This window comes from Emydura macquarii, unplaced genomic scaffold, assembly GCF_026122565.2.
Source record: "Emydura macquarii macquarii isolate MOO-44397 ecotype Brisbane River unplaced genomic scaffold, CSIRO-AGI_Emac_v2 contig_369, whole genome shotgun sequence".
Taxonomy (NCBI): Eukaryota; Metazoa; Chordata; order Testudines; family Chelidae; genus Emydura; species Emydura macquarii.
The window spans coordinates 5790872-5809629 of record NW_027130506.1 but is presented as its reverse complement, the minus strand read 5'-3'; the positions used below and the strand labels follow the sequence as shown (position 1 = coordinate 5809629).

General features: G+C 40.4%; 1 protein-coding gene across 1 annotated transcript in view; it reads right to left on the bottom strand.

Annotated features, from left to right (window-relative positions):
• The window catches only part of FER1L6 (fer-1 like family member 6), a 124038-nt gene that overhangs the window by 9922 nt on the left and 95358 nt on the right, over window positions 1-18758 (bottom strand). The window contains exons 29-37 of the mRNA XM_067530267.1: window positions 17206-17324; window positions 15542-15673; window positions 14642-14767; window positions 13186-13313; window positions 11301-11471; window positions 6895-7055; window positions 5127-5269; window positions 2968-3056; window positions 570-668 (exon numbers count right to left, since the gene is read on the bottom strand). Coding sequence (XP_067386368.1) covers window positions 570-668; window positions 2968-3056; window positions 5127-5269; window positions 6895-7055; window positions 11301-11471; window positions 13186-13313; window positions 14642-14767; window positions 15542-15673; window positions 17206-17324 — 1168 coding nt within the window. The remainder of the gene's footprint in view (window positions 1-569; window positions 669-2967; window positions 3057-5126; window positions 5270-6894; window positions 7056-11300; window positions 11472-13185; window positions 13314-14641; window positions 14768-15541; window positions 15674-17205; window positions 17325-18758) is intronic.

Sequence of the window (18758 nt, the reverse complement as noted above, 5' to 3'; positions counted from 1 at the left end):
GCAGAGGACTCTAGTGTCTTGGACTCTTCCTAGGAGCTTTAGCTGTGGAAAATGGGATGTAGTCTGAATATTAAACATTCAGGCCTGGAAGCAAGAAGCTATCAATTACTTGCTTTGGGCTAGATTGCACCCCTGTCCAACACAGTGAGTCTGGGAAGAAGAATAGGGCAATTATCAAGTTATTCTCTCCCTAAAACTAGCTTGACTTTCTCATTATCTCAAGTGACTTTCAGAACTTGCAAGCTTAGTAAAATTCTCTCCATCCAGTTACCTAACTATAAGTACAGCTGTGCTGCTCTTATGAGTCCATCCTCCATATCTTTGCACCTGATCTTTGGCAGTAGATGGTTTGGAGACTCACTTCTTGATTTGCATAAGTGCAGATGGTCCAATATTCAGGAAGATGACACAGTGACACACCTCTGATATACACAAGCAGAACAGCCTTGTTAATACAACACCATAAGTTCTGTGACTCTGGTCTTTGATGGATGGCTTGAATCGGATCTTAATTGTCTTGTCAAGGAATAAATGAAGAGAAGAAAAATGTGATATCCAGATGAACTCACCCTTTAACGTAGATGTCACTTGATTTTTGTCCTGTGAAGATATTCTCATCCTCTAAAATTACATCTTCTGTATTCCAGATGATTACTCTCAATTCATAACTGAAAAAGAAAGAAACCAACATTTTGCATATTTGAATTGACATTACCAAAAGGCCTCTTAGTTAATTTCCCTTCATCCTTCCTGAGTACAGAGTGGGTCTGATTTTACTCAGACACTGGTATAAATCAGTAGAAACTTCCTTAACATAAAGAGTGTTATGCTGATATAAAACCGGTTTGAGTGGGATCAGAATCAGGCTCCTTGTGTCTATTGGAGACTTGTTATATAATAGAATTAGGGGCTGTTCTCTTGGCTCATGAGATAGTAGAGTGACAGTAGGTGTCACTGGCAGCCTCGGAATGGTGGAAAATTCCTCGTTGGTTGTTTGCATACGTTCTTTTTTAATTCTGATCTAAAAAATACTGCAATGAAACAGGGCTAGACTGGACTGAGCAATATCATTTAAGCAGACACAAAATACTGAACAATTTGCCAATGACAGCAAAACCCATTTAGGCAGAGAGAGGGTCTCCTTTTCAGAGATTTTGTTGTTGTTGACAATATATGATATTTGGTGTAATCTAGGCTGGAAAAAGAAAGAAAAAATGCTGTTCAGAAATACTTTTCGGGAGCACAGATAAATGTAATCTCTAGGAGAGACATTTTATAGCACTAACAGGAAAGGGAATAAACTCCTCCCCACTCTTTCCACTTTGAATACACATGTATACTGTGGGCATTGGAAGCCCTAGAAACATGCAGCTCTACATGTTTGTCTTGCACCATTTCTGTGCACCTTTCTTCAGGCTAATTGGCATACAGCCTCTTCCAAAGTCATGGTCTATTGCAGAAATCTGATGATTAACATTTCAACATAGTTCAACAATATTTTTCTGTTTCTGTAGACTCCAGTATGGCAGTAGCATTTAGTTCTTGCAATTATTATTAGGGGCAAATCTTTCTGGTTTGAAAAATTCAAAGTTGATAAATAGCCTCACATAAAATCCTTGTATGAAGAAAGTACTTGTTAGATGGTGTCCTTTTTTGTCAAAGTATGGACCTTAATTAATTCTGCATTGACAGGAGCAAAATGTTATTTTTTATAGCATCATCTTTTGTTTGAACAATAATAATGCACACACTCCTTCTGTGAAACTGTCCCTGATATAAAGATTACCTAACAAAGCTCTAATTTAAATATCTTATTAAAGCTCATTGGAATGAGCCATGAATTCTCCTACCCACTTGCCATTTATTATCTATCAAACACTCTCCTAGGTTAACTCATTTAATGCAATGTCTGAGAAGGAGATATATCTGCCTGAAATTACAGAGGTGCTTAATATTCCAAACAAATCTCTCTCTGTGGCCTGCCTTTTGTGCTTCTTGATCTCATTCTTGCCAAAAGTCGTGAAAATCCCTCAGGTACTATAATACGAGATGGACGATCTTGATCAAGTCAAGTACATTCTGTATGTGACAGAGCTAACGTGGCATAGAAACTAAATTATAACTTTGGAGTTAGAGTTCAGTGGAGGGATAAATAATTCTAAGACTCACTGCAGCTGCCTCTTGTACTCTGGTCTTTTTACCACTGTTGGATGAATAAAATGAGGTCTTAAAATCAAGATCAGATGCCTTTGTAAAAGATATGCTATAGCTCAAACAGAAGGTATGGAGTGATGCAGAAATCACCGATAAGGTTCTAAACCCTGCATTATGCCAAAGGTCAGACTAGATGATCATAATGATCCTTTCTGGCTTTAAAATCTATGGCAGTGGTTCCCAACCTGTGGCCCGTGGATCCCTGGTGGTTCATGAGGCTATTATAGGAGGTCAACGGAAAAGAAAATTAATAACATTCTCACCAAGGAAATGTACAATTTCAAATAAAACTAGTAGCATGTGGTGGTCCGTGAAATGTTTGGAGGTTGAAAAGGGGTCAAGAAGGTTGGGAACTGCTGATTATGGCACTGTTTCTCAGTTTAAATAATATTTTGCAACTATATTTCTTATCAGACACTGGGTCTTATTTATATGGCCTTGCAGTGTGGGGTACAGGGGTGTGAACTGCAGCATGCACGGAAGTGTTGTGCTGTACCTGCCTCATATAGACTCTGCTAGCACGTACCAAAAGCACCCAGTTCATGTTAATGTAATCCTGTTTGAAATGAGACTATGTTAACAAGAACTAGATACCTTTTAGTTCATGCTAACACGCTGTATATGGGACAGTTACAGCACTCACACTCCCATCTTCCACACTATGCAGCCTGTAGACAAGCCCTTCAAAAGAGTCAATATTTGCAGGATGATGCCAGTACATTGACAGCACAACTGGAATGCACCCTGAATTACCCTTTGGGTTTCCTTGGTGAAATATCAACAGGTGGTCCTGGTGGAGGCATATCTTTGGGAAACATGTCCACCCACATCTGCACACGACCCTTTAAGAAAAGAAACAAGCAATATTGTCATCCTTCTTTAGTGAGAACTTTAAATAGCACTAAAAATGTAGTGCTAAATTAAAGGCTTCACAAGCCAATTTTCTTTTAGAAATACCAACCAAGTTATTACAGCATTTGTAAACTGGATGCTCTGTGTATTTTTCATATACAGAATCTATATCAGTGGTATGTGATCACATCAAGAATCAACATTTCAGCCAGTGGTTCCCAGAGCAGCACTTATATTTTAGGATTTTGTGGTTGTATCTTTGGACATCCCTTCCCTACTCTAAAGTTATTCGTCTGTGTTGGGCCCTGGTAGATCACTGCTGTCTGCCTCTCATTCTGCACTGTGTGCTGTAACCTGCAATAGAACATAGGTTGCTCCAAACCCCAACCTTGTGATCTGGCCCACTGATGGGGGGGCAAAGGGGTCAATTGCCCAGGGGCCCTGTGATTTAAAAGGGCCCAGGTGGATGGGGTAGATACATATCCTCTCTTTCTCCACACCGCCTCCTCCCCCGAGGACCCAGCTGCCCGTGATCTCCACCCCTCCCCTGAGCCAAGTTTATGCAGGTTTCCAAGCAGGCTGAGTTGGTGGTATCTGCTACTCAGCTTCTCGGGTTCATCAGTAATCTCCCTGGGGAGTCCAAGGGACCTGGGAAGCAGATACCACCTCCTCAGCCACCCAGGGAACCTGCATGGCACATAATAAATAAGTAAAAACTTCTGGTGGAAGCCCACTCGGACCTCAGTCATCCCTTTCTAGGACAGGTCATTGACTGTTCTACCCTAGGGCCCAGAATAGCTGTCCATAGGTCTGCTTGTGATTGTCCTGTAATTCATACTTCTACTGGCTAGGGACAATGGGGAAACCTCATGCTGATATTGCTTCACTGCTATCTCTACTTATTTTATTACCTGTTTATATGGGGCCAGATGTTTATCTGAGAACTAAACCAGACCCATGTTTCTATTTCTATAGCCAAACTCAAACTTGATCCTGCTGTAGGATTCTGATATGTTTTAGAAGTTTAACATTTTCACTTGCTTTGCACTCTTGAGTTCCTAGCAGTGCAGGACATGGTGAAAGCCCACAAGAAAGGTGTTTCTCATGGTATTTTCAACTCAGGCCAGAGGTAGTAGCCATTGAAATCTTGCAAGAAAGCCTATTCTTAGGAGACTTCCAGCCCAATTTTGGAGACTCAGGAGGGTTGGATAATTATTTGGATCCTTAATTGAAATGAATTCAGATTCTGAGGTTTTTTGGTTTGGCATTTTGTAACAAATCAGTGACTGTCATTGTGCTATACATGATCAAAACTGCACAATAACGAGGGCAGACTCCAAGTCCCTAAAGCTGAAGTCCTATCTGAGCTAAAGAAGGATCACCATTAGCTGTTCACACTATCATAATAATACTTATTGTTGAGCAATTCTGATTCCTCTCCATAGACAGTTTGGAGAGGAATCAGAACATACATTGAACAGTTCATTATATTTTCTCAATGAAATACGTGCATATATATTATATATATTCACTTTAGCAAATGCTGAATTTCCATTGGCTTCAATATGTCTTCATGAAGTCAGTGAGACTTAAACATGTACTTAAATGCTTTGCTGCAGCCAAATTCCTAAATAGTTATTTTCAGATAAGAGCAAACGGACTCTTGATTAGATTCCCTGTAAACAAAATTGTTCTGGTGAAGTTAAAGCTCAGAGCATCTTGATAAGAACCTTGCAGTTAGTGGGGGAAGGAAAGCAACAGTAATTAAAATGCAATGAAATGCAGAGTTAACATTAAATTTAGAAGAAACCCAAAAATTTGAAAGTATGAGAATTTGCCATTAAATCAGACGACTTTTGCTATGCATTTAGGTGCTCCACTGTACATATGCACATTTGACAATATTGAGCTATGTGCTTATTATTTTGTGCAAACTATAATGGAAACTGGAGCACTTGAGAGAGTTCCCTGTTAGCTCTGAGATCTTAACAGAAATAATTGTGGTAGGAGAAATAGAAAATCTCTCCCATGTGCCGTGCTTTCACTGTAGGCTTATCTACCTGTTCCATTCCTGGTTTATCTTTGTGATAGAGAGGCCGGGTCTCAATGTGTTCTGGAACCAGCTTACATCCAATCCCTGGGATTTCATCCCAGGAACGTAAAACCTTTAGGGCAAGGTGTTCATAGGATTCAACTGGCTCCTCTATAGGAAAGAGTAATAAAAAAGAACAACCAGAGCAGAATTAGCATATTAAGCCTCTGATTAATGTGGTCTGTGAGTTATGAAAGACACTTGTTAAAAATTGGCTTAAGTTTAGAGCAGCGTATAATGCATCCCAAGGAAGAACAGAGATGTAATAAAACACATTTATTCCTTTAAGTAAGAGCACCCCCAGGAGTAACTGAAAGTTTAGTGCTGAGAAAGAACCTAATTACAAAATACCACGAATCATTACAAAATTATACGGGCCTGTTTTAGTGCTGTATCTAACAGTAGGATGGTAAAAGATTTGGCTTGGTTTCTTCTTCTTCTAAATAATTAAGTCTTTTTTTTTTTAAACATTGCAGCCAGCCAAAGAACTGGGGATTTGGCATTTCCTCAAGCTGCCAGGAAGTGTCAGTAAATAGGCACTAAGGATTGTATATTCATCTTATTTTTGCCTTGCAACAGCAGCAATGAAGACCCCCAAAACGCCCAATTCAAATGCTGAATGAAGAGAGCAGAAAGATGCCAAAGGTATCCATGGACAAAATTATGCCTCGTCCCAGTCAGTGTTGTGCTAAGCAAGGGGAAGGAAGGACTTAACCTGCAGTCCTCCTGTGACATTGTGCCTCTGAAAAGCATAACAACTCCACTGGCACTGGAGCAAGAATGCTGGGAAACAGCTATTTCAACCACTTCTCCAGTGCACACCTGTTTGTAGGCAGAGGGTCAGGTCTAGTCCTGCTCTGACAAGGCCCTTCCGGAGTCACTCGTGCCTCTAGCACTCTCCTACCTAGTGCATCCTTGGAGGAACAGCCATAATTTGGCCCTTTCCTCATATTGAAGCACACTGAGTCTTATCTTTTCTAATGACCCTGGTCTGTTTGCCCACAGGAGAAATGGGAGCACGGTGTTTGAACTAAGAAAAAATCAAACACTGAAAATCAACTGGACACTGACGAAGAGGCAAAGCACAATCCTTGTGCTGCTTTCCTCTCTTGGGCTATCCAGTCAAAGTGTCCATCTTAATACTTGTCATCTGCTCCTTACCATCGCCTTCCCTCAAATACACAACTAGCCACTGGTGGCTCTGTCCCACCCCTCCCCACCCACACCTACATAGCCAATCCCCTTGTGGCCCTGTGCCTCTTCTCCTCTTGGAACTTGCCTCTTCCCCTAGTGGAAGGAGCAACTCCCTGCAAAGCCCTCTGGATTCCTGGTCCCCCACACTCATGAGGACTACAAGGAGTAGGATTCACTGATGCACTCACAGAACCAGTGATGATAATGGTAATAATTAATAATAAACAAGAAGAGTAACAATTAGGAGAGGCAGCATGGTCCAGTGGATAAGGCACTGGACTGGGACTTTGGAGGCCTGGGTCCTATTCATGAATTGCCTATTGACCAGCTGTGTGACCTTGCATAGGTCCCTTCACCTCTGTGCTCCTTTTTCCCATCCCACTCTTTATCTGCCTTGTCTATTTAGATTGTGAGCAACTCAGGGCACAGACTGTCTCTTGCTCTCTGCTTGTCCAGCACCTAACACAATAGGACCCCAATCAAATGTGGGATTTCTAGGGGCTACGGTAATAGGATTAAATAGCAATAAATGGCATAATTACCATTCTCATCTTCATTAAAGATTGTCGTCCCCGTGAATACTTTGGTTCCGATTTGTATCTCCCCAGGTCTCTTGATGGGCCCATTCAGTTTGTTGTCCTGGCATAGCTTGGTGAGGATCTCAGTTGGCTTAGTTGCATCTCGCCAGGCATTGTACCCTTCTCTGCAACGAGCAGACAAAGTGAAGAGAGGAGTGGAGAAGGTTTTCTGTTTGGTTAAAGGCTTTAACTAATCAGGAGCTCCAATAAAGATGTCAGACACTATGGCAGATGGACTTATTGTAAAGGAGCTTAAACCTGACTGAATGAAAGTGAGCAGAATTTTACACAAGTGAAATGTAATCAGAGCTGGACATGTCCTCTGCTTCTCCTTGTTAGTTCCTCAGATCCATCCCAGTCAATGTTCCCCACATTGTGTACTTTCATTATCAAGGTCAGACATCACAGAGCCACCATCTGTTTGGCAAAGGAAGTCAGAGCAAGACTCCTTTTGGAGCTGGCCAATGCTAATCATTGATCATTCAGGGCTTGGTCCAACACTAACTAAAATGAATGGAAGTCTTTTCACTGACTTCATTGGGCACTGGATCAGGCCATCAGATGATTTCTGTGGGTTAACATAGAATTTTGGAATCATAGAAATGTAGGGCTGGAAGGAACTTCAAGAAGTCATCAAGTCCAGCCCCCTGCTCTGAGGTAGGACCAAGTAAACCTAGACCATCCCTGACACGTGTTTGTCTAACATCTCCTTAAAAGCTACCAATGATTGGGATTCCACAACCTCCCTGAGAAGCCTATTCCAGAACTTAACCACCTGTATAGTTAGAAAGTTTTCCTAATATCTAACCTAAATCTCCCTTGCTACAGATTGAGCTCACTACTTCTTGTCCTACCTTCAGTGGACATGGAGAACAACTGATCACACTTCTCTTTATAACAGAACATAAGGTTCTCTCTGATCAACAGGAACTTAGTGCAGTCGCTCCATAACATTCCCCATTCCAGCCAACTTGAGGATCTGGGACTAGTACCTGGGAGAGGAATAGAGTCCAGGTCTTCTGCATGGCATTCCTAATAGTAAGACAAGCTCCATAGGCTATTATTTTGAATAGTGTGGCACCAGGGTCTGGATCACAGGGCATGCAGCATGGAGGTCATACATGATGGACATTACCCGGCTTTAGTATAACCAGATGCACGTTTGCTGGATTCTGGGGTGTTGCTGTTACTTACACCATGGTCTTAATTTGGTCCTATGAGGAAAATTGAACTTTCAATGACACTGCGTCCAAGATCAAGATATCAGTATGATAGAGATGTTTTGATCGAACCATTCTGTACAAAGTAAAGGGTGGTATCTTGCCATGTCAGAGGGTGGCAACTACACATGTCAGAGAGGCAATATGAAACTTGTTATCTTTCAGGAATGAGCTTGTACCATCCTTTGGTATCAGGATGCCCTGGAATGTGCTTGCGTGTTCTGTGCCTAGCATTTCTTTAGGAATGTGTATTTCTGCAATACCAGCTCTGTTCTTGCCCATTTCTGTGAACTTGCATGCAGGTTCGCAGCCTGACTTCTGCTAACAGCGGAAAAGCAGGGCTTGACTGTTACTTTAGCTCAAGACTCGGGCCTCATACCAGGCCTGTTATCCTAGGCCTCATGTCTCAGGCTCTCAGGCTCTCTACTACAAGGATATGTCTACACTGCAGCTGGCAGCCTGCTTCCCAGGTCGAGTACACAGACACATACTAGCTCCACTCAAGTTTGTGCACTGAAAATAGCAGTGTAGCTGAGTGTAGCATGGGTGGCAGCTCGAGCTACAAACCCACCGATACTCCCTGGGTACGTATTTGGGTGGCTAGCCCAAACCGCTACCCATTCTACCTCCATCTATGCTGCTATTTTTAGCACATGTAGCCCTTAGATGATGTCTACACTGAGCTGGACGTATAATTCCCAGCTCAAGGAGATATACTAGTACTAGCTCCAATCAAGCTAGCATATTAAAAATAGAAGTGTAGCTGCTGTAGTGTGAGCAGCAGGAGGGGCTACCTGCCCCAAATATGATCCTGTCCTGAGATGTGAGGCATGTACTCAGGAGATTAGTCCCTGCCACTGCTTGTGCCACTCGTATTTTTAGTAGGTTACCTGCACTAACTTGGATCAAGCAATGTCTTCTTGAGCTGGAATTTACATTTCCAGCTCCAGGTGTAGGCTCCTAAGTAACTTTTGAAAATAGGATTTAGATACCTTTTGAAAATTTTGTCCTATATCTCTATAAGTATATTTAAATACTAGGAATGCCACAATGATTATAGTTCTTGGACTTATGTCACTACTCTGTGACACTGGTTTTTCCCTGGTGTGCTTCAATTGATATAAATGGAGTCACACAGGTGTGACACAGCGATGCAGCCAAGCAGCATTCCCAATACAGGAAGGATGTGTACAAATTGGAGAGACTCCAGCGAAGGGCAATGAAAATGATTAGGGGGCTGGAGCATATGACTTATGAGGAGAGGCTAACGGAAGTGGGCTTGTTTAGTCTGCAGAAGAAAAGAGTGAGGGGGGATTCGATAGCAGCCTTTAATTACCTGAAGGGGAATTCCAAGGAGGATGGAGGTAGGCTGTTCTCAGTGGTGGCAGTTGACAGAACTAGGAGCAATGGTCTCAAGTTGCAGTGGGAGAGGTCTAGGTTGGATATTAGGAAAAACGTTTTCACTATGAGGGTGGTGAGTACTGGAATGGGTTACCTAGGGAGGTGGTGGAATCTCCATCCTTACAGATTTTTGAGGCCCAGCTTAACAAAGCCCTGGCTGGGATGATTTAGTCAGGGTTGGTCCTGCTTTGAGCAGGGGGTTGGACTAGATGACCTCCTGAAGTCCCTTCTAGCCCTAATCTTCTACGATTCTATTCCAGTTTATTTTGATCCGTTAACTCAAGTGTATTTCAGATGCTGTATTTGAGACTCCATTATCAAGAACAAAATAACAAATGTCAAGTACTGAACAATGTGACTGCTAAAATAACAAGGCAGATGGAATCTTAGAGTGAGAGTTGAGACACTTCGGGTTATAAAAAAATCTTCATAGGCAACAGAAAAAAAGTTCTATAGGGAGTAAAGCTGCAATAAAAAATTAATATGACAAGAATGTTGCTTATCAATTTATTATGCAGTTTAAAATTACCCCCCACATTTTTAGCATATCAGCTGAAGTACTGCAACCAGGAACACCTAGGGCTAGATCCTCAGCAGTGTGAATCCATTAAAACCAATTCACACCAGCTGAGAATCTGACCCGTAGTGTTGATGCAGTCCAAACATTTCACGCTTCTTATCGTTGTAAAGAAAAAAAAATGGCAAAAATTCACAGAGGAATAGACATAGGGAAGCACTGGCATATGGCTACAGAGACCAGTGTATTAAGTACAGACAAATACCAAGCTAAAGCCAGTGAGTATTTTTCTTTTCTGCTGGTTGAAACTAGAAACCATTTCATCTGTGATCACAGACTGTGTGACAATAATCACTGGAATCAGTGGACATTGAAACCCTGGACTCGTCTACACGGTGGGGTAACACAGTCTATAGGGGTGTGATTTCAAAGTATACTAATGTGCTGTGCATTAACTGGCATGTGTAAACCCTGCTGGTGCATACTAAAGGTTCCCTAGTGTGCTTTCACATAGCACTGTTTTAAACAGCACTACATTAAAGTGCACCAGCAAGATCTACACAGACCAATTATTGCACAACATATTAGTGCACTTTAGAAATCACATCCCTGTAGAGCACATTACCCCACTGTGTAGACAAGGCTCTAGTCATGGGACAGGGTTATTATACTTTAAACCCGGACCCAGATCAGGTGACAGAGGCCAGGAAATAAAATTCAGTCTCTGATCAATACTCCTGTATGACAAACCTTTACTACCCACTGTCTCCAGAATCTGAAGCCAAATTCTGCTCTCATTTACACATATGAGAATCCTGAGAAACTCCAGTGGCTTCAAGGCAGTTACTTTGGATTTACACAAGTGTAACTGAGAGTAGAATTTGGCCTTACAATTATTGTACAGCCATCCCAGACAGAGATTTTTATTCAGTGTTTGAGTCAGTAAAATCTCCAACTTATGTTTATCAAACAAAGACACTTAAATATAGACAGTTTGCCATCTGAAACTAATTGTGAGTAAGTAGAGCTGTTGGTTTTAAAAATACCCACTTTCTGTGTATGTTGGCAGCTATTTCTGAGCCATAGGACACAATTCAGTTTAACAAAATCTATAAAACTCAAAGGCTGAAAAAAACACAATTTTTGACTAGATTAGTTTTCATCAAAAAGCTTCTCTGCAGGTCACTCATTTCTTGTGTATGCACAAATCAAATGTCTGAAGAGGATCTTACTTTTCATATTGACTTTGTAAACCACAGGTAGCCCGGTGCCTGCTATAGAAACGATTTTCCAAATCAATTTTAGTTTCTCCAATGAGGTCATCCGTTCCAATGAAGTCATGGTCATAAATCAGGACAGAGAGCACAGATTCCTTAGGGAAAGTAGCCTGAATTTCAAATGACCTATGGAAAAAATTGATAAGATTTTGTGAGACAAATCATTTTTAAAGCTAAAAGTATCAGTCAAAAAAGGTATAGTGGATGCCCAAGTGCACAGTATGCTGGCAGAAATGAATAATTTCTTCTGTTAGGTACTGGCATTTTTACTGAATATCTGAACATACTGAAAGCATGCAGAATATGAAGAGTATAGTGCCTACCTAATCAGTTCCTAGTCTTCAATGAGATTATGCAGCTGCATTTTTTTTTCTGAATGGTTTGTATTGCATGAATCAGGAAGTACTCAAAATCTGAGGAGAGAGCCTGTTTCCATTAGATTTCTTGCCCAATTTCCAGACCAAAGAAAAGAGGCTAAGTTGAGATAAATTCTGTGTACAAACTGAACTGATCATTTGAAACTTTTGTGGTTCCTTCCAAAAGCTTCAAATTCTGATCTCAACTCTACATTTCAAATAACTCCATCCTGATTAATAATAGCTCTGTCCTGCTTCCATATAAGAGAAAATCATGGGTGGTAAAATTTACCTACCTTGACACACAAGTGTCAGACCCTCAGCTGGTGTAAATAGTAACAACTCCATTCACCTCTAGATAAGGATCTGTCCATATGTTATAAAAACTCCCCATATAATTATTGTTATCAATTGTTTTACGTTAGCTGTGAATAAAAATAATTATTCACCTATCTATCTGGATATATGTGGTTTCTCACATAAATATAACTGATGGGGCAATAATTTAGGAATACTTTATCATGTTCAGCATGTATCAAGTGAAAAAATGAAGTGAAAACATTTTATAGCAAAAAAAAATCAAGTGAAAACATTTTATAGCAAAAACAACGAGAGTTCTGTGGCACTGTAAAGACTAACAAATTTAATATTTGGAGACATAAGCTTTCGAGAGACTTCAGCTCTCTTCTTCAGATGCAGTAATACAGAAAATAGGTAACACAGAGGCATCTTATAGATATCCAAGTGCATTGAGAACAATGGGGGAGGTGGAGTCAAATTCTGACCCACATTTTCAAAAGTGGTCTCTACTCATGCCTGCTTAGATTTTTGGGTGCCCAATTTTAGATACCTCTGAAGCCAAGACACTGTTAGAGACCAGATGAAGTAAATAAAAGTTATTCGTGCTAAGCACCTCTGACAAGCAGACCATAGTGGCTAGATTTTCAAATCTGGCCCCAACTGTGGGAGCAGATCACTTGAAAATCTAGCCACACTCTTCTGAAAATCTCACCCTGTGTGGCCCTAAAGAAGGGCACCCAAAAACTGACCAGCCCAAAACCAAAGGCTAGCTTTGAAAACTGGGTTCTGATTTGGTCCTAAAAGTCTGAGATTGTTTTATAGTAATTCTCAGATTTAAAAACACCATCACAAACTGTGGAAATTAAGTTTTACTGTCACTGTATCTATTTCATTTTAGACCGAACGAATCACCTCATTAATTTGAGCTGACAAGATCATTTGCTGCTTCGTTTCTTGTGCAGTAACACAAAAAGCCTTCTGCAGACTGATTTTCAGGAGGCGTTCGACTGGCGTGAAAATGGAATAATTTGTAAGTACACAATATGACACAAATAATTATAAAACATCCAGACACACAGCATTGTATAATACATGCACTCTGCTCTTCAAAACAAGTAGAAATAGCTGTAGTAAAAGCCTAAGACTGAAATCACCATGAACATTTAAATAAAGCTATCACTTACCTTCCAAAAACTGGGTTTAGTTGTTTGGGGATGTAATTGTCCCGGTCTTTAATTTCAGTTTTGCCTAGTCTGAGAACGATATAGGGATCTGATGTGCCCTCTGCATCAGCAATGCTAAGATTATATGCCTGATAAAAAGAAAAGACTGTTTCATCAACATCCAAATGCTTCATTAAAGGTAATCATTAAACGTGGTTGTTTTCTAAGGGAGCTGTTTATCCATTAGTGCAGGGGATGTTCTGGAAACACAAATGCTAAGCTAGTCCTGCCTACTAAAATATAGAGCATGACACCAGGGCAAGAATGTTTGTAGATTGTTTAGGGCCCAAGTGCCACGCTGATGTGGGCAGCCAAAATGGCCCCCGGCACAGTTGCTGATCAGAATGGAACAGGTGAGGTGAGAGGAAGAGAAAGTGCCAAAGGAAGACGCCAACTTTGCTGGATGTTTTTACGTCCAAATCTATGTGAGATTCAAGGGGATTTTCCTATAAACAATGGGCCAGATCCTCAGCTGGTCTAAGTCATAGCTCCATTGACTGGCCCATTGTCTTTGATGGATGTGATCTGAAAGCATTTTAACACAGACAAAAAGTGTCTTCTTTCTCGTCTTCTCTTTTGTCTTAATTTCATTTCCCCTTCCTAACTCTGGGTTTTTCCTACTTTGTATAATCTGATTTTCTTTTCTGCTTCTCTCTTGTTTTCTCACTAATACCCAGCTCAGTACTGACTGCCTTTCTCTGACTTCACTATGTCCCACCATGTTCCCTCAATATTTGATTTTCTAAGGCATGTCTACATGTTCAGCACTGCAGCGGCGCAGCTGTACTGATGTGGCTGTGCCATTGCAGTGCATATGGTCAAGACGCTCTATGTCGATGGGAGAGCTCTCTCCCATTAGCATAATAAAACCACCTCCGCAAACAGCAGAAGCTATGTCAGCACGAAAAACTCTCCCACTGACATAGCTCTGTGCTCACCAGGGCTTATGTCAGTGTAACTTATGTTGCTCGGGAGTGGGTGGTTATTTATGTCTCGTGAGCGACATAAATTATGCTGACATAAGCTGTAGTGTATAGACATAGCCCTAATTTCTACCCCTTGCTCCTTCAAATTCATCATTCACACTCCGACCCCTTTGCTTGCTCTGAAAGGTATATTGTCCTCACGGGATATTCTCTCATTCTCTCCTTCTCCTGAATGCTCCTTTGCTTGTTTGTCCCTTTCCCTCTATGAAGCTTCCGAAATGGCCGCTAGAGTTCCTCTTCCCCAATAAACTGGCATCTTTGTGATTTACAATGAGAAGTCCTTAAGAGCTGCAGATGCTACTCTGTAGTACTCTAAGTGTTATCGAATTCTAACATATGGACGAGACTTTTCAGAAGCTACATTATGTAGAAACTAGAGGAAAATGAATTTGAAAAACAAATCCTCCATTATTTCAAGGCTGTATACTTACTTTCACGATATACACCCTGACCAGAACTTCGACTGAGTTATTCGGTGGTATCCCTTGTAGAATTTTAGGCTGTCCTCCATCCACTGAGCTAGAATCTTCAGGACTTTTGTATATGCAGAAACAGCCCTGTGGGTATACAATGTTTTATTTCCCTGGAAAAAAACAACAAACCTAATCCAAAAAAAAGTTCTGGTGTATAGACAAAACTTCATGAATGCAGTCTGCATAGGCACATATGCATGTGTGCACATCCATGTTTTGCACAAAAGAAAGAGAAGTTTAATAAATGCACTAAACCACATTCCTGAAAATATTTCTGTTCTGTTTTGTTAACCTTCCAAAGCACTTCCTTTCAATAACTGTATTTAACCTTTTCAAGACATTCCCAGAAACATCTGCAAACTCCTCTGAAGTATAAAGTACTTCAGTTTTAAATCACACAACTATTATATTAATTGTGCTTGAACTATACTTGCAGATTTCCTAATGGTAAACTGTAAGGGAAGTAGAAAGCCTATCATTTAAGCCAGATAGGCTAAAGTACCAGAAATTATATGGAAGAAATAAATTTGCATTAGCAGAGGCTATACTGCAGCACAACATGATAAGTCTGTTCTAGCTCTAATTATTACGAATCTGTGATTTAACTCAGCTTTGTAGTTTTAAATAAATGTCCCGTCTCAAAATGATAGTAAACATTGTGGGTTGAAAACTGCTTCTATCAGTCAGATACTAAGACATAACAAATAGCAAACACTTTTTGGCTTTGGATTCAATAGAATTAACAATGTCAATAGCAGATTGCCAGTGTCACTGAAACTCATTTTCTGTATACCTGGAATGTCACTGAAAACATGCATTTCTCTAAATTACCATGTATCCGATCATTTTTAAACTCACCTTAAATTTTCCTATTATTCTGTCATCATAGTCACTGTGATCTTCATCGGTGGCTTTGCCTCTGAAAAGTTCGAAGGTTTTCACCCAGTCTTCAAAGTTATTAAATTCACTCTCCAGGTCCCCATCATAGATCTTTGAAAAATGGGATAATGCTCATTTCACATGACGCAGCAAGTAAAAGCACAGCAAATGTTGAATTAACTGGTGACTTAAAGTTCAGCTTTGGCTCAGTGTTTAGGTTTTATTAAATCAAGTGTTTGTAAAATCTTTAGGTGATCAACAGAAAAATATCCCGTTCCCCACCAGTGATGGAAACCTTTAACAAATGCACCCCTGGTGTAGCAACTCAAATACTGTAGTATTGTAATAATGCATAAGAACCTGAAAACAAAGTGGACAAGAAAACATATTGTGGGAACCATCTTGTCGAGATAGGTAAAGAGATTGGATTGCTCAAAAAGGTCTTTCTCATCTCTAACTCCTACAGTGTGGTTCTTTGTGAAATCAAAAACAAGCAAAAGTGAAAATGTTCCAGAGGGGTAGCCGTGTTAGTCTGTATACAGCAAAAACAACGAGAGTTCTGTAGCACTTTAAAGACTAACACATTTAATTTCTGTAGGCATAAGCTTTCGTGGGATGTAACCCACTTCGTCAGATGTCACAGAAAGTGAAAATGGTTGTCTAAATTTGTTGTACAAGTGGAGACCTTTCCATTCAAAAATGGAAACAAACAGTTTCATTGATTTGTATACTGTTTCATGTCCCTTTTTATTCAACCTCTTTCTAAACAGTCCTAATCTTTTCAATCTCTCCACATGCCTCTAATCATTTTCCATGTCCATAATCTTTTCTTTGACTCTGACTTTCTGAATCTGAATCCTTCCCATTCCATTTGTACTTTGGGCATGAAAAACGCTTGACCACCCCTGTCTATAATGCTGGAATAGCTACCTTGCTGTGTTTCTATAACTTAACTTTTTTACCAGGATAGGTTGTTGGCCTATCACTCAACTCCTGACCTGAAGAGCCAGTGGACTGCTTTGTATCTGATCCCTGCCCTTGAATCTGTCTGGCTTGGGTACCAGGAGTAATCACTTCCTCTGGCATTACTCTCAGGGTCTTTGGAGCACACAAGCCTTCCCACCATGTCAAGGCTCAGTCGCCAGGAAAGGCCCTCTATAAAGGTCCTTTTATAAGATATGGTGACCAGCATGTAGCTCATATTCCCGGTGAGGGTCTACTATCATTGTATATAATCTTTTCAATATTGTTTTCTATCCTATTTTTTATATACCCAAACATTTCTGAAATGCCTTGTCACTTGTTCTCCCAATATCCACATTTCTGTGCTTTCATCAATCCAAAAAGATATTTTAGGCAAAAACATTAAGAGGATTACGTGCATAAATTAAGTGCACTTTGGCACAATAAAGTTTATACATGTAAGTGATTAACTGTATCCGAGGTGCAGCTAAAACAAAGGGAAAGGGAACATGAATCTAATATTTATAGTATATTCCATAAGGGTGAAATTCACTCCTCTGCACAGGGGCAGCACAAGAATCAAACTCTACTGAAGTCTTACTTAAGACTAGCCCTCGGCCCAGCAGTGAATTTTGCCCATCCAGAATAACCTGAATTATAAAAACAAAGCATTTTTTTACCTTCAAAGTTGCTAGTTGGGGGTCTTCTTCCTTTTTTCCCTCTTTGAGCACCTTTTTTCGCTTCTTTTTGTCTGTTTCATCTTCAATTAGTAATGTTACGTGGCCAGATGTCTGCTTAGCTACAGAGATTTGATTACATCATTAGGTTTATAGCAGCTGCAGTGATGGATAAAACTCTAATGGCTTAGATAAGTCCTTAAAATAAATCTTAGTGGTCATACACCCTTCCCTCCCCTTCTCTATACTTCTCTTGCACTTTCTCCTGTCAGCCCAGTCAGATTCCTTTCCTATCACTCCTCCCTACCCGATACACCATCTTTTACCCTTCTCTACCACTGAATAAAAACTGCTGTTTGCCTGAACCTGGTGCCTTCCAGTCTCATACCCCTTACACACACACACACTCTGTCTCTCTCTCTCTCCCCACCCCTTCTTCCTCAGTCATCCCAAGGTCAAATCTACCCCAGCAGATCCCACTACCTTTACAAATGTTGCGAAATATTTAAGGTGAGGTCTTACCAAGATGGAATGCCACTGCCCTGCTGCCTATTGCCTTCAGATCTCATATGTTCCTGGCCTTCCTCAGGTCAAAGGCACCAAAAATACATCCCAGTGTGCCTCTGACCTTCAGAAAGCCATGGGGAGTGTGAGATATAAAGACGGCAACTGCTCAGCAGAAGCTGCCTACTTGGCTGACAACCCACCACTGATTTTGACAGATATCAACAAAGGCAGGAGGCGCTTATTGGATCTAGCTATTTACCCAAATCTTCAGAAAATTATTCAGGCTTAGTGTTTGGGTCAGATCAGTCCTTAAATTTTTTTAAATTAATTCATCTATCTCTGATATAAGTATCTATTAATACTCTCTCTCTCTCAGTCATGTATATGGTGCCAATCACCACAGCATGTAAGTAAATGAGATAAAACATATCTTGTACAAATAATTAGGAGAGTCTTTTTCAGTTTTCAAGTCACCAGCCTAGTCAAAAACAACAGAAAACCCTGGCATAACTATCACCAGTAAAGTTTGTGGATGGTAGAATTCTGTATATGTTAAGTTGTCAGTCAACAATCTCACTATACATGGATATGGCACCAGAACTTTGTATAACATTTCTTCCAGGTGGATAGGTATGCTCCATGCATAATTAGAACTTTGACTGATGCTTTGCAGCACTGATGATCTGATCATTGACATTTTGGTCAGCTGCCACTTTCAAAATGATAATGACTGACATTTATGTAGTGCCTTTCATCCAGAATGATTGCAAAATGCTTTGCAAACTAGAAATTATTTCCACCACTTGTGAAATATAGTCACCTCTAGGATGGGAAGAACCAGCTGTTTAATTGTGAACAGCAAGTCTACACAGACAGTACAAATATTAGTTTTCTTTCTCTGCCTACTTAAGTAGTCAGGTTAGAAGAAGTAATTTGCTAAAGACATGGTTCACTATCGCAAGGACATGTAAAGCAGTAGAAAATTGTCTTCCATTAGTGTATTCAATGATCTATTATTGTCTAACTCCTCCAGGCTTTTCTGCTGAAAA